The following is a 27,287-nucleotide window of genomic DNA, read 5'->3' as shown; positions in this document are numbered from 1 at the left end:
TACTGAGTCAAACTTATTTATTTCGGTTAAAAACTTGGTATACTGTACATCCTTAATCACAACTGAACTTATAAAGCAAGCATTATGAACACATACTGATATATTATATCAAATAGAAAACAGTGATTGCCACTACACTTGCAACAGACAAGTACACAATACAAACATGCAAACAAAAACACCTACAAATCATAAAGTAATATAAAACAAACTTGATTTTCAAAGCCTGTGAGAAAACATTTGCAGCTGTGTCCTCTGATTCTAATCACCAAAAGAGGATTTCAGGGTTTTTTTTTTTAGTACAGTCTGGTCAAATAAATTCTAAGGCACATCCTGATATTTTAACAATCTAATGCATTTAAAGACACAATCTATCAATGTTTACAACTTCAATATTTCTTTCATGTTAATTTGATTTGGCACAATTAGAAATGACTCAAAAATAATGCCTAACCCTGAAACAATGGATTTCAAAAATGTATATGACACTTAATTAACTCCAATAATAACAGTAGCATAATAGGTTTTTATGGTGGTAATTTAACCCTGCCTTAATGTTCATATGACAACTATAAAGAATACGAAGACTGCAAATGGAGGAACTGGCTGACAGGTTTGCTAAGACACAGGTAGAAAGTGCAAAAAGGCGATTGTTGAAGTACATTGAGACATTAAGGAGAACTGGGGATTTCTCCTTCCGACAGGGTCTTAAAGTGCACGGATAGAGCCTCCTCCTCAGGATTCGGCGGTCGCCTAAAATCTTCTTTCGTCACCACGTAACCCACCACGACCCCAAAGCACACCAGCAACAAGCCTAAAATATTTGCCAGGACCCCCTCAGCAGCAAACTTGGAGTAAGTTGGCCTGAGAACAGGAAATGTGCCATAACATTTTTATTGGTTAATGAATGGAAAAACACTGTCGTAGCTCAAAAAATCAGACCAACTGAAACACTGTTATTTAATAAAGACTTAAAGCCTGTTCACATCAAAAACGATAACTATATTAGTGTCCACACCACAACGATATCGTTCTATTTATTATAAGCAGCACTTCTGTGGTCTGACGTTTTAAATGCTTGAGCTCTTTAAAGCAGGGTGGATTCTGATTGGCTGTCAATGTTTTTTATCATTCATCAGCTGGAAAAAAATTGCTCCAAAAGTGATTCCAATGAAATCGTTTTACTGTGCCGTTATCTTTATAGTTGTGGTGGACTAACGATTTTTAGAGCTTTATCGTTGTCATTATAGTTATAGTCATTGGTGTGATCGGGCCTTTACGAGTCATGTCAGTAAGAGACTTTTCCTATTTATTTCCATTGTATTATTTGGATATGATGAATTCTGCCTGCAGCCACCCAAATGTGTGAAGAGTATTTATTTATGTGTTAATGAAGCTAATAATCATATGCGCAGTATATTTTATCACTTTTAATAAACTATTCATGAGTAATGCAGTAAATAGCATTTGATGCTCCACAGTGAGAGATGGCGAAAAGAAGCCAAGTCTCATTAATATTCATTGAAAGTCTCTTTCTGCTGTGACTCATTCTCACGGTGACTCATTCCTTTCCTCCCATTCAAAATTTTTAACTCTGCTTAGTGACATCAGTTGTTATTTTTAAAAATATATTGGTTAGCTACATTCACTGACACTCACATGATACTGAAGAGCAGTTTCTCTGTGATTCCCAGCAGACAGGATCCCACAGACATGGCCAGGAGCAGCAGGCCGAAGAAGACGTGCAGAGGGAGATACCAGCTCCTCAGCCGAGCAGATGCCCATGGGAAAAGGAAAAATCCCAGTCCCAGTAACCACTGGAGGAAATTAGAGGAGAAGTAGTCAGTCCAACTACAACTTGAGGCGATCTATTCTTAAAAATGTTTTAGGATCAGGTCTTCTCAAATTATGAAAAAATTCAATCAGATGTACGTACAATATGAAGTGGAATTTAATCCTGTTTTTCAGATGTATGTAAAGTATGAAGTGGACCAACAGGTCAGGTTTCAAGGCTGAATTTCCAGTGTCAATAAAAACACTAATGGCAATGTTCTGATGTTAGCAGTGTAATGGATGTGACCATCCACACGGGGGTCTGCTAATGCAGCGCAAAGTGCTTCTAAACCACAAACACTTTTACAGAACAGTCATGATGCAGCTCAGCTGATCAAATAAGGAACAAGGAAGATGTTTAAATGCAAATGGACCAGTTTGCACTGGTCAAAATGAAATAACTGCAAATTACCTGCAGGAAAAACAGCACAAACGTGAGCATGCCACACCAGCTGTGCAGAGAATACATGTGAGAGATCTTGGCCGATGAATGGAAATCAAAAGCGGCCACAAGACCTGAGGAGAGAAAGAGATATTAAAAACTTTTCTGGAATTTTCTGGAATTAATTCAAATCAAAGTGATAATGTTTTAGGAGTTTTATCTATTTTGTTTTAGTAAACTTTTAAGATACTTGTATGTCTGAAAATCTCATACTTAATTGAGACTGTTCTTTTCTTTCTTGAATATACTTATCTATACTTCCATTCAAAAGTTTAGGGTCAGTAAGATTTTTCATGTTTTTGAAAGAAGTCTCTTTTACTCACACCAAGGCTGCATTCATTTGATCAAACAAATAACATTAAAAATGTCTTTACTTTGTTTCTTCAGCAGAACACAAATGATGATTTTTAAGTCCAACCGTTGCGATCTGTCAATCTTATAATGCATGTCAATGGGAACTCAATCTATAAGAGTCAAAAAAAAACATGCACAGAGAAATCCAAATTAAACTCTGCAGCTCGTGACGACACATTGCTGTCCTAAGACACGAAACGATCGGTTTGTGCGAGAAACCGAACAGTATTTATATCATTTTTTACTGGAAAAAACGGAACTGGCACCGCATTCATTCCATAAGTTGAATAGGGAAGGCGTAGGACATACAGCGTAAGCTTTTTGAAGAATACGGAAAGCAGAAGCACGTGCAATGTGATCATTTGTGTTTGTATTTGTATTTTTTTTAGAAAATGACCGATCGTTTCGCTAGATAAGACCCTTATTCCTCGTCTGGTATCATTTAAAGCCCTTTGAAGCTGCACTGAAACTGTAATTTTGACCTTCAACTGTTTGGAGAGACCATTGAAGTCCACTATAAGAAGAATAATCCTGGAATGTTTTCATCAAAAACCTTAATTGAGTAAATTATCAGAACATTTTATTTGAAAGTGGACTAATCCTTTAAACTACGCCAGAGCACGTACACACCTCACGCACCGGATGCCATGCGCAAGGCAGTTGGACATAGTGGTGTATTAGAGGTAAAAAAAAAAATGATATAAATACTGTTCGGTTTCTCGGACAAACCGATCGTTTCGTGTCTTAGGACATCAATGTGTCGTCACGAGCCACAGAGTTTAATTTGGATTTGTTTGTGCATGTTTTTTTGACTCTTATAGATGGAGTTACCATTGACATGCATTATAAGACTGACAGACTGCAATGGTTGGAGTTAAAAATCATCATTTGTGTTCTACTGAAGAAACAAAGTCGCCTACATCTTGGATGCCCTGGGGGTAAGCAGATAAACATCAAATTTTCATTTTTGGGTGAACTATCCCTTTAAGTCAATACATCATCAATCCTTCTTCCTAAATGTGTTTTGTCTTACCCTGATTCACTATGGTTAGCCTATTATAACTGTTTACATTTTAGACTTGAAATTGCGTACATACGTCACTCGTCCATGTGTGTCTCATCATATCTGTAAATACAGAAAAGTTGCTCCAGCTACTTTGATGCATGTGGGAGTGGCTTAAGCCGAGCTCACACTACAGGAGTTTTTAAATCCTAACCGAATATGAAATCTGGTTGCAGCACACACATAAGGAGAATCTTCACAGATGTTATTCTCGCAAATCTCAAACATGCACACACTACAAGATTTGAAATTTGTAGCGCAGCACACACTACAGGATATTATTAAGGTTATCATACCCAGAAGAGCACCTCACGTGATTTGATTGGGAAGCGGATGTAAACATATTCGTCGCTGACATAAACAGATATGTTTACATTTGCTAGCAGCTTTCTAAACTCACCCGGTATGTTCAAAACCATAGCGATTTCTCCTCAGCTTTTCTCTTTGTCTGTACGGTTGTGTCATGTTTTTGAAGACGCGTTATTCAAGGAGTTGTGTTGTTGCAACACCTCAACGCACCGTTCCGCCATCTCCACTGTCCAACTGACCCATACAGCAGCTGGTTTCGCAATTTCAAAAGTGTACACTATGAAAAGAGGAGTCTGCTGGCAAAAAGAGAACGCGACAGAGCTCGTAATAAAACCAGAACCAACATTGGCTTTTCAGAGATGGCGAGAACTGGGGGATTTGAAATTATCTATTGTGAAGGGTCATAATTATTATGGTTGTTGTAGCGCTGTGCTGGAATTAATTTTTTAAGGAAGTACCATGTCTATTAATGGGTATAGCTATCTATCTAACCATCTAACTGGTTATATCTCTTAAGCCTAGTAATGAATGTTTTGTGAGCGGCAGGATAACCATATTCATCCACAGACACGCAGAGCCAAAGTACAACCAAAACAATCTTCTTTCGCAAAATGCATGCAGTTTTGTTTTTTAACCACTAGAGGGCCAAAAGTTACATAGTGTACCTTTAAAAAAAAAAAAAAAAAATCTTACTGACCCTAAACTTTTAAAGGGTAGAGTACATCTATAGACTGTTACAGAGCAGTTATGTTGCACGCATTGGTGTTGACTTCTGGAAAAGCAAATCTAGTTATCCTGTGCCTTGCGATTAATAAAAATACATCTGTTTAACTGAAGGAAATTTGTTTTCCCCTTATTTAATGGTTCAAATAGCACATTAGTCACGGGAAATGATTGTGACTGCAGCAGTTGAGAACTGCAGCTAAAATCTGTGTCATTAAACAAATACCCAGCGAAACAACAGTGCTGCCAAACGCACAAGTAATCTACTTTTTCTTCATGTTGGACTTACCCACAATACTGATGATGAGGGCCATCATATGCAGCAGAGCGTGGAGAATTTTCACAGAACGTTTAGTCTCGTTTCTAAAGACACGGTAAACCAGAACCGCTGCGGTAGACAAAGAACAAACTCTTATAAAGGCATTTTATCACATGTGAAAAGGTTATAGTATAAAGTAACAGATAGAAGTCTAAAAGGCACCAAAAACAGCCTGTGTCTGGTTTGAAATTCTACAGATGCAGTAACTTGTCAAATAACAGGCTGAGGATGTATTCCCATGTGTCTTGTTGGCCTTTGTACAAGCAGACAGATCCCCTCTGGGCTGTTTTTACTGGTGCTTTTTGGGACAGTTAAACCTCTAATAGGCCAATGACCTTTCAGCTATAATGTCCTAATTAAATTGCCATGACAAGGGCTTTGAATCAGAGGATCACTGCTAAAGATATTAGCTCAATTAGCATCTGTCTCTGTTGAGTGCTTTATTAAGTGTCCAGATGGAAGAACCATGAATTGACAAGGATTATGCTTTACCAGCACAGAAGTCTGTTTAACACACACACACACTACATATATATTATATCTGATTATAGAGATGAGATACATCCAATTCAAAGGGTTAAAAATTATTTCTCTTCTCTTTTCTTTACTGTAACCTTGACTACAACAGTTACTGATTAATAAAGAAAATCACAAACCACACAATACTATCTCTCAGCAGGGCTTCTAGCCCATATTGATTCATATATACACAAAATCAGGAAACAAATCAGATCTTAGCTCTAATAGCATTTACTGGCCCTTCCCTGAAGGGCTAAGAGACAGAAGACACGCAGATGTCTTATTAGACAATTACACTGAATCTCCTGGTCTTTGCAACCGGCCAATACACAGTATTATAGGAAAAGAGAGCATATTTTTTGATGAAAGATCAAAAAGTCAAGGTTTTTTGTTTGTTTATTTGTTTGTTTGTTTGTTTTAGAATTATCTGGATTGACTAATCATACAACATAACACCACAATATTATATATATATTAGAGTCAAACCAAAAATTATTCAGACATTTTTGATATTTTTGATATATTTTTACTAGTGGGTGCACAACACTATAGTTCATTTATGTAAGTGAGGATAGCAAAATAAAGTAAACTGTGACATATTATACCCAAAAATTCTTCACACAGTGGACTACCAGTAAAATTGATAAAAATTTGGAACCAAAAATTATTCAGTCACTTTGACCTGACCATGTTTTGCTTAAGTGTTATCTGACATAATTAAGATTATTTTTTCTGACACAGTTTAACTCTGAGATCTTGTCATATTTTATTACCATTTTTTTTTAACTATAGTGAATAAACTGTAATAATGAATGAATGGTTCAAGGTATACTCCTGTTCAAAGGTTTGAGGATGTTTCTAAAAAAAATGTTTCTAAAAAATAAAAAATGTACAGACCCCAAACTTTTAAACAGTATTTATATAAACATTTCAACTGTTTATATGATTTTTATTGCATATAATAAAAAATTTTCATATATAATTTTTTTAATCACAATTTACGTAATACGTAATTGTGTATTTTAAAATACACTGTTTTGAGTGAGGGAATAAATAGGTAGATAAATGGGTCAAATAATGGCAACATTTGTTAAAAAAAACTAGGTTAAAAACTAGGTTAATCAGTCATTTCAAGATTAAAAAATGATTAAATGAAAAAAAAGATTAGTTTTCTAGGCTGTTGTAGCACTACATGTTCACCTGCTGGGCTACAGAAAAAAAATTAATATATTCAGCTCAGAAAAACTATATCAGTATCCTTGGATGTCAAAACTAGCATTTATACTATTTCCTGAACTGCAACTCTTCTATTATTTTCATTTTGCAAACATCACTTAAATAAAGAACAAAAAAAAAAAACATAATATATTTTATCTTATAATCTTTACCATCTCCATAGAGGAAGACCAGGCCGAGGACCATACATAGAGGGTGGACATTAAACTCTTGTGCTGAGCCGTCCCAGGCATAGCCTCCCCGGTAATGTCCCATCCACACGCCTGTGATCACCACACATGCAACCCCCAGCACCTGAGAACACACCACGTACCACGGCAGCGTCCGTAAGCCGCCCATGCTCAGCGGCATACCCTCCATTTCCTGGAAGACAAGGATGAAAGAAAGAAAGAAAGAAAACCTTTAAGGGATGTACAAGACTCCACCTCTTATGCAAATTAAATATTTAATGAATTATACAAATATGGATAGTAGATTTGCTTTCTTCCTGTAAAATATAATTGCGACCCAGACATGTTCAAGATATAGAGCCAAGTACCTGAAATAGTTATAAGAAACAGTCAAGTAAGTGAAATTATTTGTTTTATTAATAACAATAATAATAATAATAATAAATAGATTCATACAGGCATGACATCCTAAACAATGCACAATCATTTAGTTCTATAATTACAACATTATTTAATATCCAATGTGATAATATTGGCAGTGAAGAAGCTTATTAATTTATAATGGAATTGCATCAAGTCTTCAAACTGTTGTCTGGATAATCACGTGATTTCAGTCGTTTGCCTTATGAAACCTTCAGTAAACAAACTGCAAATAAAGACCTCAGTCTCGTGTGTTTAAGTATCATGTGGTCTTTGGCAGACTTACGAAAGCACAACATGTGTAAAAACAATGTGTAATATGACTGCATGACGAAAAACAAGCTTAAACTCCCACTTAACTGGTGCAAACACATCATGTTTAGAGGTCTAGAACCACTAACCTCGTGATAATAACAAGTTTTAAGATGAACCCTTGGATAACAGTGGGAAAACTCCTCTAGACGTCATGTAAACCATAATCTAGAGATGATGCGATTTTAAAGTGTGTTTGGCACTAAATGATGGCGCAGCAGCATCGCACGCGCTGTCAATAGTCTGAAAAAAAGTGTCACTCACCTGCGCCACGTCTCCAGACAGCCGGAGGAAGAAAGGGCGTTTTTATTATTGTGTATTTTATACAAGAATCACAAGATCCTTATTGCTCGGAGGGGTTTTGTAACCTACTATCAAAATGTATCTGAATATTCTCTCTATCGAAGTCTCTGCTGATTTAAACGCACGATTCACGCGCCTGACTGACGTTTAACATATAACTTCTATGGTCGCTCACGGTTCGCTTGACGCACTTGGAAGTTGACGGGCAGATTATAGGCCACGCCCCCACGCTATCACTACTGGCTGCTGCTCGGGAGATGGGAGGGATTATTATGCTGAGGATGATGCTTTCGTTGCCTTGGTAACCACTGGGCACATCTCTGAGTGATTGCTGTTGATTTGATCATATTGCCTAACCATATTTTAAGCATATTAGATAGACGTTTTTTGTACTTCCAATCATTTATCAGGCAGAGAGAGAGAGAGAGATGCTCACATCTAAACGGTAGGCTAGTAAGTAACTGATTAATAATAATTGATAGTTTATTTAGTGATGTCTGTTTTGATTCTTTAAAGTTGTATTTATGTACAAGGGTCAATGACGTGACGGGTCTTTTTTTTTTTTTGTCTAAAGGCCTTAATAATAATAAAAACAAAGATATGACATCCAAAGTATGTAAGGTAGTACAACTAGATCTCTTTTATTGAATCCAAAAGGTTTTAATTATAGTTTGCTACATATAAAGGTATTTTAAAGATTTTGAAGTGTCAAAAGGTCATTCGGTTTAACCATCCAAAGGCCAATACAACCATTTCATTTGTGTTTAAAATATCTTAAAATGTAATAAATGTATATATTTTTTATTCTGGCATGATTTTATATTATCGTATATCAACACAGTGCAAAATGGTATTTAAATTATGTGTAGAGGTCGTTGCTTTGTTATGAGAAAGAATGTCCGGAAAAATGAATTTCATTGATGTCATTCGGAGTAACCAATATAAAGGGACCATTTTGGATCAAGTCATGCGGTCAATATCATGTGACAGGACGTGACATCATTCAGACACCTGCAAAGGACCACATGGTCGTGAAGCAAAGTAACTAACTCTCTTTAAACAATTTGAAAAATTCATGTTTTCACTTGCTCATACGCATGTCCCAAAACATCAGGTCATTCGGTATAACTGCTATAAAACATGGAAAATGTTGTAATATTTTAAAAACTTGTACTAAATATAAAATGTTTGATTGTCCTATCAGCCTGTTAGCACTGTTTGAAAATATTGTGATTCGTTATAACTAAAAGTGTCATTCGGTAAAACCGAAATTTTGGTTAAACCGAATGACTTTTTTGGTTACAAATTTTGTCCATCTTGTAAAAAGTGACAAAAGCAGTGTTAATTGATTATAAAAACCACATAATCTCATTGTTAACACTTAATAAAACTTCAAAATTAATTATATCTCCATTAGGTTTTTTTACACTTTTAAAAACCTTATTCGTCAATGACCCACAATACCGTTTAAAAGTTTGGGGTCGGTAAGATTTTTTTATTTTTATTTTTTTTGAAAAAGTCCAATAAAAAAGTAACAATAAAAATTTAAAAAGTTATATTGTGAAATATGATTACAATTTCGAATAGAAAAATAAATGTTTTCTATTTTCTATTTCTGATGTAGCCCCGCCCCTTTTCAGTGCTGTGCTCTTTGTGTTCTGTCTTCTGGTTTGTATTTCCACAGCATGAAGGTAAGATCTTATGAATGATGAACCACTGGTTTTAAAATCTTCCCGGTCTACTGACATTTGTTATGACATCCGCTTCAAACATTACAATGCATGATGACTTTCGTTAATAAGTAAATCCACTTCAGCAAAGCTACACTCTAAAAAATGCTGGGTTGTTTTGTTTTGTTTTTTTAATTTTATTGGGTTATTTTTAATATTTTTACACAGGTGCTGGGTAGTTTTTCTGTATCTCAGCTGCTGGGTAATTTTTAATGTCAATGAATGCTCCTGTCATGTTTTGGAGTAGGCCTATTTATGATTGTACAAGACTGACTTGCCATTGAATAAAAAATGTTGTATATGTTGATATTTTAGAGTGCATTTTTATTATTTAAAATTAAAACCCAATATCAAATTGACTGACCCAGCACTGATTAAAAAAACAACCCAGCAAATGGGTTAATGTATAAAACCCAGCGAGCTGGGTAAAAATAACCCATTTTTATTGGCTTTTTTATGCTATAAGTACTATAAGTAACTTCTAATAACTTTTGAAAGTAATCATGATGTGTAATTTTTTCTTATTTTGTTTAAAGATCATATTTTTATTTAGTACTGCCCTCGGTTGTTATCCAGGTAACAACACTTAGTATTAAGATTCAAGACTATGTAAACTTTTGAACTGGTTCATTTGTGTAAATTCAGTTAATATTTCGTCTTGTGGACTCTATGTTAACATCTGTTGTGTGAAACAGTTTATTCAGGACAGTATAGCCTACTAAATAAATAAATAATATGCACTCTTTATGTTCCCTCTCATTTTGTTAACATTATTAACATCTTGCATATTTTGAAAGTGGTATATAAACTTATGAGCAGAACTGTACATCTATTTGCCTTGTCAGGACAGAATTATCTGTTGAGTATATTTGCATAGCCCACAGGATTAGACCAATTGAAGCTTGAATTTCATCCTCAATATTATGTCACATACTGACCACAAGAGGGATGCAATGAGCTGTGGATATGGCTGCAGTTCATCTGCAATATATCCTGTCGTCATTGGCCACATTATTAGAGCTTATGCTGACATAATGTGTATGCATGATGTGTCACACTGACATTGTCTGCAGCGCTATAATCCTGCTCTCCGTCAATAACACCATTCTTCCCCCCACTTCCCTGTCCTTTCATTTCCTGCCTTTCTGCTGGGGGTGGGAGTGAGCGATGAGAGATGACATTTCGAGTATGACTTCACAAAGCAATGACTCACAATTGATTCACTGTTTTACGATTACAAATATAGAAACTTTCTCTCCCCCTTTCTTTCTCATCCTTTTGAGCTAAAGGCCAACTTCCTGTCAGGTGAGGAGATCGAGTCTGAGTTTGTCTCACTGACTGCAGCATTATAAAAATGTCCCCTGTGAAAAGTTTGCACAGTGATGCACAAGGATGCAGGTATTCCTAACTGACATTGACGTCTGTACTGTTTTGACCTTGTTTGATAGCCGTAGCCATGAATATGTATGCGAATTGCATGGTCTCTTGGGTCCCGCTCACCAGAGGAAGGTTGCGCCAGCCGCTTCTCCACACCCAATCACAACCATTGAAAAATTGGTGCGATGTTCAATTCAGCTCCAGATTTTGAGGGAGGTCGCGTTTTCAGCCACTTGGTATCAAAATTCCTCTTGTTATATTTATAAACTGGAAAGCACTATTAGAACGTGACCGCGGTCTTCATAAACATTCAAACAATTTTAAACCGTTCATTAACAAGAAGACGTGAAAGAAACCCCTACCGCATTGAGCGCTCTGAAATATAGCTGTAAAAAATGAAACAAATTTACACAGTAAAATACTGTTTTCCACCGGTTTTACTGAAACTATATACCGTAAAAACAATCTGGGTAATATTATTTGTCATTTTCGAGAAACAACAAATATTACCCAGAATGCATTGTATATTACTTATGTATAGAATACCTCAGAAATGACATGTTTTTGTAGGCCAACCCGGAAGTTAGCGGCGCACGGGTTCCCTCGATCGAAAGCCTATGCATTTTTTCCCATAGACTTTTGGAAAATCGCAAAAAAATAAGCTCTGTGTTTAACAAAGGGTTATGACACTTACACGTTTTGTCTATCAAGATAATCTTTACAAGTTAACACAACATTTATACATTTTGAAGCCTAAATAAAGTCGTCAGATATAAAAAGCTAACAGTAGGCTATAAACGGACTACAGCACACCATGGTCGCGGATCAACGTCACCACCACCAAGCTTCCTCAAACTTTATTTAAAAAACAACTTTATTTAAAAACATGCTCGCTGATTATGATCTGCGCTGTGTATAAATACTTATCCACTTAGTGGGTAGGATATATTAGGCAGCAAGTGAACATTTTGTCCTCAAAGCTGATGTGTTAGAAGCAGGAAAAATGAGCAAGCGTAAGGATTTGAGTGAGTTTGACAAGGGCCAAATTGTGATGGCTAGAAGACTGGGTCAGAGCATCTCCAAAACTGCAGCTCTTGTGGGGTGTTCCCGGTCTGCAGTGGTCAGTATCTATCAAAAGTGGTCCAAGGAAGGAACAGTGGAGAACCAGCGACAGGGTCATGGGCGGCCAAGGCTCATTGAAGCACGTGGGGAGCGAAGGCTGGCCCGTGTGGTCCGATCCAACAGATGAGCTACTGTAGCTCAAGTTGCTCAAGAAGTTAATGCTGGTTCTGATAGAAAGGTGTCAGAATACACAGTGCATCACAGTTTGTTGCGTATGGGGCTGCATAGCTGCAGACCAGTCAGGGTGCCCATGCTGACCCCTGTCCACCGCCGAAAGTGCCAACAGTGGGCATGTGAGCATCAGAACTGGACTATCAAAATCTTTTCTTTTACATCACGTGGATGGTCGGGTGCGTGTGCGTCGCTTACCTGGGGAACACATGGCACCAGGATGCACTATGGGAAGAAGGCAAGCCGGCGGAGGCAGTGTGATGCTTTGGACAATGTTCTGCCGGGAAACCTTGAGTCCTGCCATCCATGTGGATGTTACTTTGACACGTACCACCTACCTAAGCATTGATGCAGACCATGTACACCCTTTCCTTGAAAGGGTGTACATGGTCTCAAAACATGTAACACAATTTGTTACATGTTTTCCCTGGTGGCTGTGGCCTCTTTCAGCAGGATAATGCGCCCTACCACAAAGCAAAAATGGTTCAGGAATGGTTTGAGGAGCACAACAACGAGTTTGAGGTGTTGACTTGGCCTCCAAATTCCCCAGATCTCAATCCAATCGAGCATCTGTGGGATGTGCTGAACAAACAAGTCCGATCCATGGAGGCTCCACCTCGCAACTCACAGGACTTAAAGGATCTGCTGCTAACATCTTGGTGCCAGATACCACAGCACACCTTCAGGGGTCTGGTGGAGTCCATGCCTCGACGGGTCAGGGCTGTTTTGGCAGCAAAAGGGGGACCAACACAATATTAGGAAGGTGGTCATAATGTTATGCCTGATTGGTGTAGAGTCCCTTTTAAGACCTGCCCCTTTTGTTATAAAATAAAGTTATAGAATCTGTAAAAAATAAATATTTTCATGTTTGAGAGCTAGAGAGAGTGGTTTGTCTTTAGGACCTTAAACTGTGCAGTACGGCGATGCAGGGTTTTTATTTGCTTCCAGATCACGCTAACCTGCTAACTGGTAACCTGCAGTACAGCGATGTGTTGTGTCGCCATGACAACAGCCGGCTCTCTGCACTGCTGCTGCCTGTCGGCCTCCAACTCCAGCCAAGAACACAACAGAGAGAAGGAAAACAGGAAAACAGCTAAAAATAAAATGCAAAAGAGCAGATTTGAAAACAGACACAACTGGAGTCCAAATAATTACTTCTTTATTTTAATTCCTGTAGTAATATGAATAATATGACAATATGAGTAGTTCATGATTATCTGATAGCCTATATATTAGAACACATGTAACAATTATATCTGTTTTGACTACCTAATTACCTCTTTCTCTGGACGCTTTTGGGTCCAAGACAGGAACTTTATAGGCTCTATAGCTTGTGTGGGGGTGGGTGCATGTAAATATTTTTATATAGGTTATGTAAGTAAAGCTTAACAAGATATGGGAGGTGGGGGTGGAGGAAATGGCACAAATTTGTTTGTGTGAAAGAGTGCAATAACCTCAGTATGTTTTCATTATTGGAGAGAGGCTGCTAAACAATGGATGGTCATAATGTTTGTGAGGAATAACGTCACAGATGCTTCTGGGAGGACTATAACCGCGGAGGTTTTCATGCTTTTATTTCATGCGCTAATGGTGAGTCATAACTGTTAGGACTGGAGATGGTTCTCCATGGAGACGTGATGCTGGATCTCAGCACTCTCCTAAAGATTCAATTTGGCACATCGAAATTTTTAATCAGTTTAAAGCTACACTTTATGCTTTATTTTAGTATTTGGTAACACTTTATTTTGCAGTGTCCTTGTTACACGTTACATGTAGTTACTGATAACTATAAATTATGCATAATTACATGCAACTAACCCTAAAGCAAACCCCTAACCCTATAGAAAGTACATATAGTTATTATTATTATTACTTAGTGCTTAAATTTATAATTACACTGTAACACAGACACCTTAATACCAAGTATTTTTAATAATGGTGATGGTTGTCTGTTGGATTTTTTTTTTTTTGTTTGTTTTTTTTGGTCAACTTAGTAAAATCGTTCATGTTCAATTCATGTTCATTTTACAAATCAGCAAAAAAACAAACAAACAAAAAAACTATGGCAGCGTCTGAAATCACATATTTTCTCGAGTAGGTATTTATTCTGAATACGTAATTACTAAGTAATTACCAGCATCAGTTGCGTCGCTTCACTACCATTCACAAATCCTCTCCCGTGGCCTCATGGGACAGCAAGTTATGTATTGTATGCACAATTCAGAATCTCGCAGGAAGTAGTAGGTCATCCGGATACTTTTTGCTCTTTTATGAGTACTGTGTATTCAGGCATACTTCTTTTGTCACATACTCTTTTTCACCTACTATATGCAGCCTATGATTATCATTTGTGTAGTCAGTGATCAGTTGACTATTAATATTTAAATAAGGAATCAATTAAAAAAAATCAACTAGGATACCTATAGCCAGAAAGCAAAAGTTCATAACCCAATGGACTGCTCATTAATGTCATTACCAGGCTCTGGATCAAGAAATACCTAATTCATTTCAGATTTTGTACATGCCAAGATCAAACAGCTCAGATTTTTACCATTCAACTCTTAAATTTTAGGAGCAAAGATGCTTTTTAAATCTATGCAGTAACCTGCAACTTTTAAACACACACATCTACACTCCTGCAGTGTGTTACTGCTGAACAGAGACGGCTGGTTTCTGTGACATTTCCTCAATCTTTGTTCTGCGTTCATCCTCCTCTTATCCTGTTTTCTCTCTGTTGTACCGGGAAGAGAACAAAAAAATTTGTGTGTTTGTCCTTGCGGCTGTGAGGTGGTGGATGGTTTTTGCTGCGGATGGTTTATTTTTAGCTGCTTTTCTTATCTGTCAACATGTGCACATCGATCGCTCCACACCACCTTCACATGAATGAGCCTTTGACGTAAAAGAGCAAACTATCTGCCGCTCGCTGGGAAGAGAGAGCGAGAGCGATCTGTTTCCCCCTTTGCTTGGAATTCCAGTCTGCTCTGATGAACTGCTTCACTCTGAAGTCTAAGGGCAATGACTGTGTTTATGTGTAGCCTATAAGCGTATAGTGAATATATGCAGACGTGCACAAGCGCATGTATTTATATTTAAGGCATGGCTCTGTAGTGACCTGTGGACTAGAATGAGGCATGCAAGCAGTCAGATGCATCCATGGCAACCTGGTGAGTGTGCAGAGCAGAGTAAACAACCACTATGGACTGTGTGTGCATATGAGAGAGAGAGAGAGAGAGACTGCATTTATGAGACCACCATGATAAGACGTGATCTAAGTGATATGTAGGGTAATTGCGCACTGGAGAACAGAATACCGAACCACTTGAAACGAACTGTTAAGGTGAACCGCCCACGAACAAAAAGCCGCCGTTCCACCTCCTGAAACGCTAATTCAAAATGTCAAAAGCATTACCAATGCAAAAAATCATTTGAGAGTGTTTCAGCTTTTGAATGAATAGAATTTAAGCACAAAACAGGTGGGCGTGGGGTCAAGATGTCAAACCCTAGCAGGATGCAAAACTACATGAAAATTCCCAGAACTCTCCATCCTGAAAGCATTGGTTGAGTACAGACAAGAGGGCTACTCGCTTTAAAAGGAATCTCCTGTGTCCGGAAAGCTTTGCTAATAAGTATCGTTGCGATCACCCTAAAATGAAATTTCTGTCATTAAGTACTCACCCTTGTGTCGTTCCACACCCGTAAGACCTTTGTTCATCTTCGGAACACAAATTAAGATATTTTCGATGAAATCTGAGAGGTTTCTAAACAAGAGAAAGCAACATATAATTATCACATTCAAGGCCCAGAAAGGTATTAAAGACATCATTAAAATAGTCCATATGACTACAGTGATTCAACCATAGACTGTAAAAAAATATGGACATAGTGTCCGTGACGTCACCCATAGATTTCTGAAGAACATTTTTGAAGCGAAAAAGTGTCCGTTGCTATCTTGGCAACGCGCCATTGCACGTCACTCCCGGATAACTGAAAATTGGAAGTGAGGTGCCTGGTTGCTGAAACTACGCCTGCCTAGCGCGATGTGATCATGTTATTAGGCTAAGGAGCTCTCTATCTATCTTAGATACTATCTAAAATATTAATAAAGATAAGTTATATAATTTGAAAGTTCTAAGGTTTACTATCTACGGTGTCTTTTTTACGATATAGATGCTCCAGCAACAGTTATATTGTAATTTATGTCGGGTGTGCAAATGACAACATGCAAAATCAACATGGACTCCATACCTTTATAATGAAATAGCGATCATGAGATGAATCCAATCCGTTGACACTTGGGTAAAATGTCCATGAGCGTCCAACAACACTTTTTGTCCACAAAAGTATTAAATCCATGAAATATTGATATATTGTCCATTGTTTGCATCATATTTCTTCTGAACGATCTGCTCTCCATCATCGTTCTTCAAGAAATTATGCAATCTGAGCAGCGTCTATGTTGTAAAAATGTATATGATCGTATTGTTTAAATGCACAGATACCTGACAAATATTTTTACAGTTATCCCTCCGCATGAGGAGGATCCATTTAGATCCGCTCTGATGGACAACAAAGTTGAGTAGAGTTATCCCTGGATGGAGCTCTGGATAGAGTTAGTCCAGGAAGATTTGTCTGTAAGGGTACTGTTTAAACGCACAGCTACCTGACAAATATAAATATTTTTACAGTTATCCCTCTGCGTGAGGAAGATCCATTTAGATCCGCTCTGATGGATAGATCCGTGTAGATCTGCTCTGACGGACAAAAATGTTGAGTACAGTTATCCCTCCAGCATGAGGAAGATCCATTTAGATCCGCCCTGATGGATAGATCCGTTTAGATCCGTTCTGACGGACAACAAAGTTGAGTACAGTTATCCCTCCAGTGTGAGGAAGATCCATTTAGATCCACTCTGATGGATAGATCCGTTTAGATCTGCTCTGACGGACAACATAAAACTCCCTGAAACTTCCTAATTCTTCCATCCAGATAGTGGTATTCTCTGTTTTTACTGTTATTTTTATTTCTTATGCATTCCATTTTTATTCTTATGTATTTGGTACTTCTTTATGTAAAGCACTTTGAATTACCATTGTGTATGAAATGTGCTATAGGCTACAAATAAAATTGCCTTGCCTTGCCTATACATTGGACTCTCACAAACAAATGAGCCCGCGTTCAAATAATGCAGTAGTTTTAGTTATAATATCCAAGCAGTGCTGTCAGATTTTGTGGTGTCTTGAGAGGCATATTCTCCAGCCATTGTCATTGTAGTAAATCTGGCGGACAAATCTTTTAGCCAATGCCAAGATGATTCAACAACGTGTCTTCTGTTTCTTCCGCATGTGTGCACATGTACACAGACGCACATCTGTCCCGATCATAAGCACAGCAAGCCATATTATTTGAAAATTATATGAAATAATCCCGAAAAAACACACGGCAGAGATGCCAAGTTCAGCGGCTGGAATTAGCTGAGGTAACATGACGGCTCAAAGACAGCAGCGCAATCCACTTGTCACTCAAGTGGCCACGCCCTTAATTATGCAGAACTTTAAGGCTTAAAATAATTTAAACGGTTGAGTTATAAAAAAATTCACCCCCCTCAGAGTTGTCATGAAGGGCAAAATTAGCTGTATAGACCAAAACCACAATTTGTACCAGGCTGTAAACATGTTTTTTTCTGCTGTAAAGTTGGGCATTTTAACATGGGGGTCAATGAGATTCTGCTCTCTTTTGGAGCCTGTCCCTAGCGGCCAGTTGATGAATTGCAGTTTAAGGCACTTCCGTATTGGCTTCAAGAGAAACTGGGGGAGGTGGCTGCTTGGGTTCAACCTTAATGTTATGAAGCGACGAGAATACTTTTTGTGCGCAAAAACAAAACAAAACAAAAATAACGACTTTATTCAACAATTTCTTCTCTTCCCTGTCATTCTCCTACACTGTTTACGTTGTATAGACAGTGCAGGTTTCCAGTTTCTACGCCAGAACGGCAAGTCAATTTTCCATGAACGGTGCAAAATAATTGTTCCTTTATTAATTATTATTATTAATATTATTATTTTTTTTAAATTCTGTTTCAACAAATGGTCAGTGAAAAGGGGTGTTACACACCCCTTTTCACTGACCATTTGTTGAAACTGAATTTAAAATAATAATAATAATAATATGTTCGAAACATATATATATATATATATTTTTTTTGGTCTAATGTAAGTTTAACCATGCGTGATTTTTCACATTTACATATATATATATATAATAAAAATAAATGAAATTTTATTAATATATCCTTAAGCTATGACTCAGCTGGGGCTGTAGCTATAAGGTCAAATGTTGGTTTGTAGTTGTTGCTATACAAATTTTTCTCATAAGTTACAGAAATATTTTCTTTATAAAGAAATAGTGGAATATTAAAGAGTCAAGAGAGTGGCCCGCCCTTTATTAGCAAATCAGTTTTTCTATGAATTACATGGAGTCTTCAGCTTGTGACAGGAGGATGCCTCATTTTAATTTCTCAAAATTGTATAAAACGTTAATTAGCAAAAAATTACAGAACCTTTAAGTGACTTAGGCTGGCATAAGTTAGTCAAAACGGGTTAAATCACATAAAGCAGGGGTTTTCAAACTGGGGGCCGCAAGGGAGTGTTAGGGGGTCTAAAGAAAAACAGTGTAAAAAAATGTAAATAAAAATAAAAAATAAAAATAAGATTAAACTAATTAAATAAACAGACTGAATAAAATAAATAAAACGTTGATTAAAATAGGCCTATTTTTTGATCATTGAAAACCCCTGGCATACAGCACCTTTAAGAAACGGTGTAAGTGTTGTAACATCCTCGCTCGCCCACCACATTCTCCCCACGCATAACACTTCTCCATAACCTACCAAAAGGGGGCGCCCTGCTCTCTAAAACCAGTTTAGTTCCTGTTTCAATATAAACATATACATATATGTAAAAAATAGAAAACTCCTGGTAAAATTGGACCATGCTTTGGTACAAACTCAGGCACTCTGAACGCATCGTCATAATTAAGAGCGGTCTTCACATCGGCATCTTTGAGACCCGCGAGACCCGCTCTGCGGGTTGTAATCTGTCGTGTCGCGCGCTATTTTTAGAACCCACAGCCGTGGTCACGTGACAGTCGAGAGCACGTCATTAATGTTGTTGTTGGTGGAGAAGCTGCAAATATGGAGGAAAGAGAGTTGAGACAGGAAAAATTGTACTTTTCATGAACAGGGGAGGAAAATAGCTTTGCAAAAGTGATAAAGTGGAAGACAGGCGCTGAAATAAGACGGGCTGTGACGGCGCACGGAACGACAACAAGTATCAGGTAAAGTAGAAAGAAACATTTACATTATCTGATAGCGATGGTTTATGTTCTGTCTTTTCCCTCCTGGATTTGACACCCACCGACAGGCAAAGGTCCTACCCGCAGGGAAACACATTGTGTTGACAGCGGATGGATTTTGTATTGCATTTTGACAGCTTTACACCTTTTGCACATTGGCGAATTCGCAGCCCTAAACAAACATCAAGAGTTTGTCTGATTTAGTCCGAGTTCCTTGCAAACTATCGCCATTTCTTTGCCCGTGGGAATCGCCTGACGGGATGAGTTTAATATTTTCACGACCATCAGTCTCCCAGTGTAATATCTGAGCGTTTTGATCAGGTTGATCGGTTTGAACTCCAGTATAGCGCAGAAGATGATGTTCTCCTGGGCTGGAGGAGAAGCGATTATATCATATTCATCATGATCTTCTTTTATTGCGCAACGAGGTATGAAAAGAATTAGAATGTCGCGCGAATGATTTTTTGACAGCTATACACCACAAGGCTATGGTGACATTTTACAGTAATCAGATAATAAATGAGCTACGTCTGAGGAAGATATCTGAAGTATTTTATTTAGTGATTTAAGGTATATTCTGTGTGTTTTGGTTTCAACATAAGTTCTAGATGATGATTATAAGGCTAAATATGTGGAATTTGTTCTCAGACATAACTTCAACTGAAGTATTTTTATCAGAGAAAGAACATTCTGTACTTTGGTAGAAGAATCTATCTATCTATCTGTATCTATCTATCTGAATGTCTAAATGTCTGTCTGGATACAGTGATCAGTTATGATGAGACAGTGATTTCACAGAGGTCAAGTCAAGCTGTCCGCTGTTCAGCATTTTCACCTCTCTTGTCAAGTGGGTTGACTGAGGACTCCAAGTAATCAAATCATTCCTCAGGTTTTTTTTTCTCCCCTGATTAACTCATCAAATGAAGTCACGACTTCGACTGTCCCAGTAATAGGCTGGTGTATCACTCATGCGCCAAGATTGACATTTTTCTCCTGGCTAATGCAGGATGTGGCTCATTTGTTTTGATTTGTGTGAATGGAAGATGATGCCATTATAGCATTATTATGTTATGAGTTCAAATGGGTGTAACAATGAACACATCATTGTAGGTTAGGACTGCAAGGTCAGGTTCAATTACGTAACATTAATTGGGCTAGGTGAACTGCGACAAAAATAGTTTTGGTTGCACTTTATTGTGGTGCTTCTGAATCGTGAGAATCTCATGTAGTGTTTTTTTTACATGCATTTAGAAGATTATTGACTTTTTTTTAAACGAACCATTGAAGAAGCTTAAAAAGCTGTGTTTGCTCTTTAGGATGTGAGAGGGGTCAGCTGATAGTGGATATGACCGTGCTCAAGAGTACAAGCACAATCTGCCTTAGTCACGTTTACTAGTGAGTTGACGCCATTGGTTTTATCCAGGAAATGATGCCCTCATCACTGCAAAAATGGATCTGATGAGGACCACCATCTGTTGTTGAAGAGAAACATAACTGTTCCTTAAAAAAATGTGCAGAGGGTTGATCGTGCCAGCCAAATAATTCGATTAATAAGGTGCAATATAGGGGTGGGTATACGATACGATACATGGCTCACGATAACGATATCACGATACAGCGATTCTGTGATAATCGATATATTGCTAGACAATCCTATAATGATACATCACGATATCTGTCTAACTATGAAAACAAAATGCCAGTGAAAAGGTTAAGTGCAGGTTCTCTCTCTTTATTAATGTCCAAACTGTTAGAAAACAGCACAAAAAGTTTTTCAGTCTGAATTAAATGTAACATTTTAAGTAAATACTTTTTAAAAGCTTAACCTTTTCTTTGCCTGTAAACTGACACATTTAGCCTAAGTTAACTGCTTATCGACTTGTTTTATATAAACTTGGTACATTTAAAAAATTACCAACCTCTTTTATTTAAACTTGGGAGCATCAGTGTTTACCAGCTTCCTTAAAATAATCCTGCGAATAGTGTTGTCAAAGGTACCGATTTGGGTATTTGAAAATGTTAAAAATGTGACGATACCAGCATAGCCTAGCATTTTGAGATTCAGATTCACACGGGAGCATTTGAAAGCAGGCGTCCATCAGCAGATCTCTAATATATCTGCTGATAGACGAATCCGCTGATAGACACCTGCTTTCAAACGTTCCCATGTATATATGTGTAAGCGCTCGGTGAAGAACGTCAAAGATGTCTACGTTTGTCACATCAATGGAATAAAAGCCTAAATGCGTCCGAATTTAAGTGTGGCTGGGGCATCTATTATTTTACTCACACTGCTGTCCGCCATCCCATTAAAAACCTCTTTTTCTTACGCTAGTTAACTTATGTTCATGTTTTCCTCATTCATGCGTTGAGCGCCACCTTGAAGTAGCGACGTTAGGAGCATGGAAATCTATTTATAGCGCCTTATTTTATTAATTAAAATATCAATATTTGGCGCCAGTGTGTCGATTCTTGTATCGCACAGAGAGGATGACGATATATCGCCATATCGATATTTTTGTCCCACCCCTAGTGCAATCTACAAACCAGAAGTATAATTTAGGAAAGTGGCAAGTTTGCATTGAAAATAATGACAGTCACTGTTAAATGTCAGTACAGCAATAATCTATTAGAAGAGAAGAAATGGAGAACAAAACAGTGGTTTCTGAAGTAACGGATGTCCTTGTTTTCTATTAAAATACACCTTTTGACTTGATTATACAATACGGATTCAACATAATGTGCATCGGATTAGATTAGGATTACTTTCCTGTTCATTCAGCCTATATTTTTGTCTACAGGTGACCAAAGATGCATTAAAAAGTTATTAAAAATTGTATAACGGTTTTATATTTTGGTAGTTTTATTCAGTTGTATTTCCTCTTATCTTACAGTATATATAGTTTTGTCTATTTTTGTCTGTTTGCTCATGGTTTGTTTTGATTGGCTCAATCTGACAGGCTGTTGGACTTTGATCCGCTCTTTCAGAGAAGCTGAGTTGCACATTGCTTGTAGTAAATGTAAGGTAATTGTACTTTATAGGTGCATAGATACTCAGAGTACTTTCTGTCTTTAGAGTAGGTCAATAAAAGTTGACTAATTATTTAAAGTTGAAATTTTGCACTGGACATCTGTAGTTTTTCCTATTGTGTCTGTGTGTAAAACTTGTTCCACTTCTTTGGTTGCCTTGTTCCTCACCTACATGTCCACGTTCACACCCTCCTCTTTGCGACGTGGTTTGTCGGAATGGAATGCAGAATTGTGGTCTGTTTTGCGTTCTATATGAAGGGCACGGTGAGTCTTAGTAATGAAAAGATCCGAACCTCTGCAACACCCACAGCCACACCAGCCTCCTTCAGCTGCTTAACAATATGAGCGTAACCCCTCTGGGCCAGGAGGTGAGTGTGGAATGTAGGAGTGTGAAAATCCGAAAATATTTTGATGCGTTGAAAACAGATGTTGCCGTGGTTACGCTGTGGATGACCTGTACCCTCTTTCATGATCCTGTCCGCTCAGAGGCATCCAACAGCTCCCTTTTAGGATTTTAGCAGACTGTTGTGTTTAAACATTTATGGTTGGGGTATATTTTCGGGGGCTTCAGTGTTGGGAAATCCACTTTCTCTTCCATAATTTGTGCAGATGATTGGTGATTTTTTTTTTTTTTAAATCGCTCTGGACATTACAGGCTCAAAAACAGTAAAGTGGCATGTAATCAATGTGTAATCTAGTGACTGTGTAATCAAGGTGTAACTTCCAGTTCCAGGAAGAGTTTGTGTAATGAGCTTGTGAACATGGTAGTGATCAAAGCGGTGATGTAGCTGTGCCTCATGCACTCTCTGCAGTGAATGAAAATCCAAAAAACAAGACAAGAATAGTCATTTGTCTTTGGATTTATAGGAGTGATTCAATGGGTGCAGCATCTACAGCCAACTAAGCTTAGGCTATTTTTAAAATGGACAAGGCTTATATTTAATATGTTGTGATATTATTTGATTTTTGTCATATATTCATATAAATACACTACCATTCAAAAGTTTGGGTCTGTATTTTATTTATTTATATATGTATTTTTAAAGGAATTAATACTTTTAATAAGCAAGGACACATTAAATTGATCAAACAAGTGAAGACTTTTGTATTGTTACAAAAGATTTCTATTTCAAATAAATGCTGTTCTTTTGAACTTTATATTCGTCAAAGTATCCTGGGGGAAAATTATCATGGTTTTCACAAAAATATTGAGCAGCACAACTGTTTTCAACATTGATAATAATAAGAAATGTGTCACCCAATTAGAATGATTTCTGGAGGATCATGTGACACTGAAGACTGGAGTAATGATGCTGAAAATTAAGCCTTTTCATCACAGTAACAAAATATATTAAAATAGAAAACAGTTATTTTAAATTGTTAACAGTATACAAATAAATGCAAACTAACCTTGGTGACCACAAGACACTACTTTCATAAAAAAACAACAACTAACAAACAAAACAACCAACACAACCAACACAAACACACAGACACACAGATATATATGTATATGTGTGTGTATATATACACACACCCAGGTGAAAAAAAAAAAGTACACTTCCACAATGTACTTAAAGTGCTCTATTTTCATGCACTAATTTTGTACTTAATGTACTAAAAATTCTTTGGTACTTCTTAAGATAATCTTAAGAACATCTAAGTGTACTCAGCTGTGCTATTTTGAGACACCATGAATATGAACTAAAATGTGCTTTTAACATACTATCTCTGAAAAAAATGTATTTGGTTACCACTTGTAGTACACTTCAACCCACCTTTTCATACACTAGTGTATTTTAGTGCATTTTAGTTCATATTTATGGTGTCTCAAAATAGCACAGTTGAGGACACTTAGATGTTCTTAAGATCATATTAAGAAGTACTAAAGAAGAATTTTTAGTATATTAAGTACAAAATTTGTGTGCGGAAATGGAGCACTTTAAGTACATTAGGGAAGTGTACTTTTTTTTTTTTTTTCATTTCACATTTGTCATTATAGGGTTAGTTCACCCATAAATGAAAATTCAGTCATTAATTACTCACCCTCTTGTCTTTTCACACCCGTAAGACCTTCGTTCATCTTCAGAACACAAATGAAGATATTTTTGATAAAATCCGATGGCTCAGAGAGGCCTCCATTGACAGCAAGATAATTAACACTTTCAGATGCCCAGAAAGCTACTAAAGACGTATTAAAAATAGTTAATGTGACTACAGTGGTTCAACCTTAATGTTAAGAAGCGATGAGAATACTTTTTGTGCGCCAAAAAAACAAAATTACGACTTTATTCAACAATATCCAGTGATGGGCGATTTCAAAACACTGCTTCATGAAGCTTTACGAATCTTTTGTTTTGAATCAGTGTTTCAGAGCGTGTATCAAACTGCCAAAGTCACATGATTTCAGTAAACAAGGCTTTGTTACATCATAAGTGTTTCGAAACATTTAGCAATTTCAGTGGTTCATCACTGGGGGGCGTGATTTTGGCATTTTGATACACGCTCCGAACCACTGATTCGAAACAAAAGATTTGTTAAATATGTCTTTAGTAGCTTTCTGGGCATCTGAAAGTGTTAATTATCTTGCTGTCAACGCAGGCCTCACTGAGCCATCGGATTTTATCAAAAATATCTTAATTTGTGTTCTGAAGATGAACGAAGGTCTTACGAGTGTGGAACGACATGAGGGTGAGTAATTAATGACAGAATTTTCATTTTTGGGTGAACTATTCCTTTGACACTTTTGAGGCATTTTTTCTAACCCAGGCTTTCTCACTGTATTACTATGTATTTAGGCTGTTTTTAGGTTAATCTGATACCCTTTGGACACATTTCTTAGTGAGCTTTTAAGTATGATGTGTTCTTTTGTTAAAAAAAGCCCAAGATGGAACAGAATTCTGGGGTCTCTGGTTATTTATTTTTTTTTTGATTGACTTTTTCCCACTTGATACACTGTCCTAAAAACATAATTCTCAAGACCTTTGTCTGAATGTGTATAATTTTAGCGGTGGAGGTGTAAATTTGTAAATGTAAATTTAGAGGATGACTGAATACAAAACACCACCATTAAATACAATCAACTAGTCAGTTGTTTATTTTAATTAGTTAGTTGCTTTTGTTGTGGTCAGGGTTTTGAGATGGATGAATTTATTATCAGGTGATGTCAGACAATTAGTCTTTTTATTCATAATTCTGAATTCTTCACCCACCCCACCACACACACACATACACACACCCTCTGAACCTCTGTGTATGCAGTCGAATCTTTTGTGTGTTTGTCTGTAAGCGTTCTCCTTGGTTTCTCTGACGTCTGATTTCTTAGTAATGCTCTGGATTGTGTGGTGTTGCTCAACAGAGCTCTGTGCGAATCTGAATATCATTCTTTGTCAAAATGTAGTGAACTATTGGGTGAGTGAATAGCAGTCTTTTTGCAAACTGTGTCACACAGCTTATTTTAGACATTACTGTTTTAATTTATACTGGTCTATATTTCAGCAGAATATTGAAAAGAATGGACCAAATTTCCCAATAGACTTCTGACAGTTTTCTGGGTTTATATTTGTAATGGGTCTCTTATTCAGGGTGATTTGCTGTGAGTAGGCTATCCCACCGACGCTTAACTGCACAATATTGCCAATTTTGGGGGCATAAAGCCAGATTCATTCTGGGAAATCCAATTCTACCTCCACAAGATGCATTGGTTCAGTTGAGTGAATTTTTTTTGACTGCTCTGGACATTACAGGTTCAAAAACAGCTGAGTAAAGTGCCATGTGATCAGTGAGTAATCTAGTGACTACGTCAAAGGTGCGTTTCAGGTGTGTTTTAGAAGATGATATTTTGAAGAATGTCTGCAACCAAACAGTTGTAGCCATTGACTTCCATAGTATTGAAAAAATACTATGGAAGTCCATGGCTACTGTCAACTGTTTGGTTACCGACATTCTTCAAAATATCTTCTTCTGTGTTCAGCAGAAGAGAGAAAAACATACAGGTTTGGAACAACTTGAGATGAGTTAATGATGACAGAATTTTTTTATTTTTGGGTGAACTATCCCTTTAAAGTATAGGCTATACCAAGACTCTTAACGGCACAATAGTGGTGACTATCTAATGATGTGATACACACTGCAGTGGATCCTAGTAGCAGTACTGGATTGTGACTGAAACTATAATAAGAGTGTAAGCGTTATACTGGGTGTTTATTTGCATTTTTGGGATAATTTCCCCATTAAGAGTATAAAATGCACAAATAATCAAATGCACCGCTTAAGCTGCGTCAAAGAGACACACGCAAGCCCAACGTGCATGAGAAGCACATAGCGGAACGAGTGAAGGAGACGTGCTGAATGAAAGTGCACTTAGTGACATAAGGCTTCATTTGTTAGCATGCTAATTCATTACTACCAAACTGACAATTAAAAATACTCAAAGCATTTATTAATCTTAATGTTAATTTCTTAGTTAATTTTTATTAAACATTAATTTCTTAATGTTTAATAA

General features: G+C 37.1%; 2 protein-coding genes across 3 annotated transcripts in view; one reads left to right on the top strand and one right to left on the bottom strand.

The window, feature by feature from the left end:
* On the bottom strand, positions 1-8,231 carry LOC127509799 (transmembrane ascorbate-dependent reductase CYB561). 2 transcript variants are annotated; one of them, XM_051888787.1, is made up of 6 exons: positions 7,965-8,231; positions 6,951-7,161; positions 5,014-5,112; positions 2,246-2,349; positions 1,660-1,817; positions 1-864 (listed from the first exon to the last, which is right to left on the bottom strand). In XM_051888787.1, the coding sequence occupies exons 2-6, from the start codon at positions 7,156-7,158 to the stop codon at positions 672-674; spliced, it is 762 nt and encodes a 253-aa protein (XP_051744747.1). In that variant the 5' UTR covers positions 7,159-7,161; positions 7,965-8,231; the 3' UTR covers positions 1-671. The 2 variants fall into 2 exon arrangements, with proteins under 2 accessions (XP_051744747.1, XP_051744748.1); XM_051888788.1 differs by lacking the exon at positions 7,965-8,231 and adding an exon at positions 7,790-7,811.
* An 11,288-nt stretch (positions 8,232-19,519) lies between these two features.
* hdac5 (histone deacetylase 5) overlaps positions 19,520-27,287 on the top strand; it is an 81,289-nt gene continuing 73,521 nt past the window's right edge. The window contains exon 1 of the mRNA XM_051888777.1: positions 19,520-19,735. The gene's annotated coding sequence lies outside the window, so the exon portion shown is untranslated. The remainder of the gene's footprint in view (positions 19,736-27,287) is intronic.

Source organism: Ctenopharyngodon idella, chromosome 3, assembly GCF_019924925.1.
Source record: "Ctenopharyngodon idella isolate HZGC_01 chromosome 3, HZGC01, whole genome shotgun sequence".
NCBI lineage: Eukaryota > Metazoa > Chordata > Actinopteri > Cypriniformes > Xenocyprididae > Ctenopharyngodon > Ctenopharyngodon idella.
The sequence above is the reverse complement of the archived record's forward strand: the minus strand, read 5'-3'. Positions and strand labels throughout refer to the sequence as shown.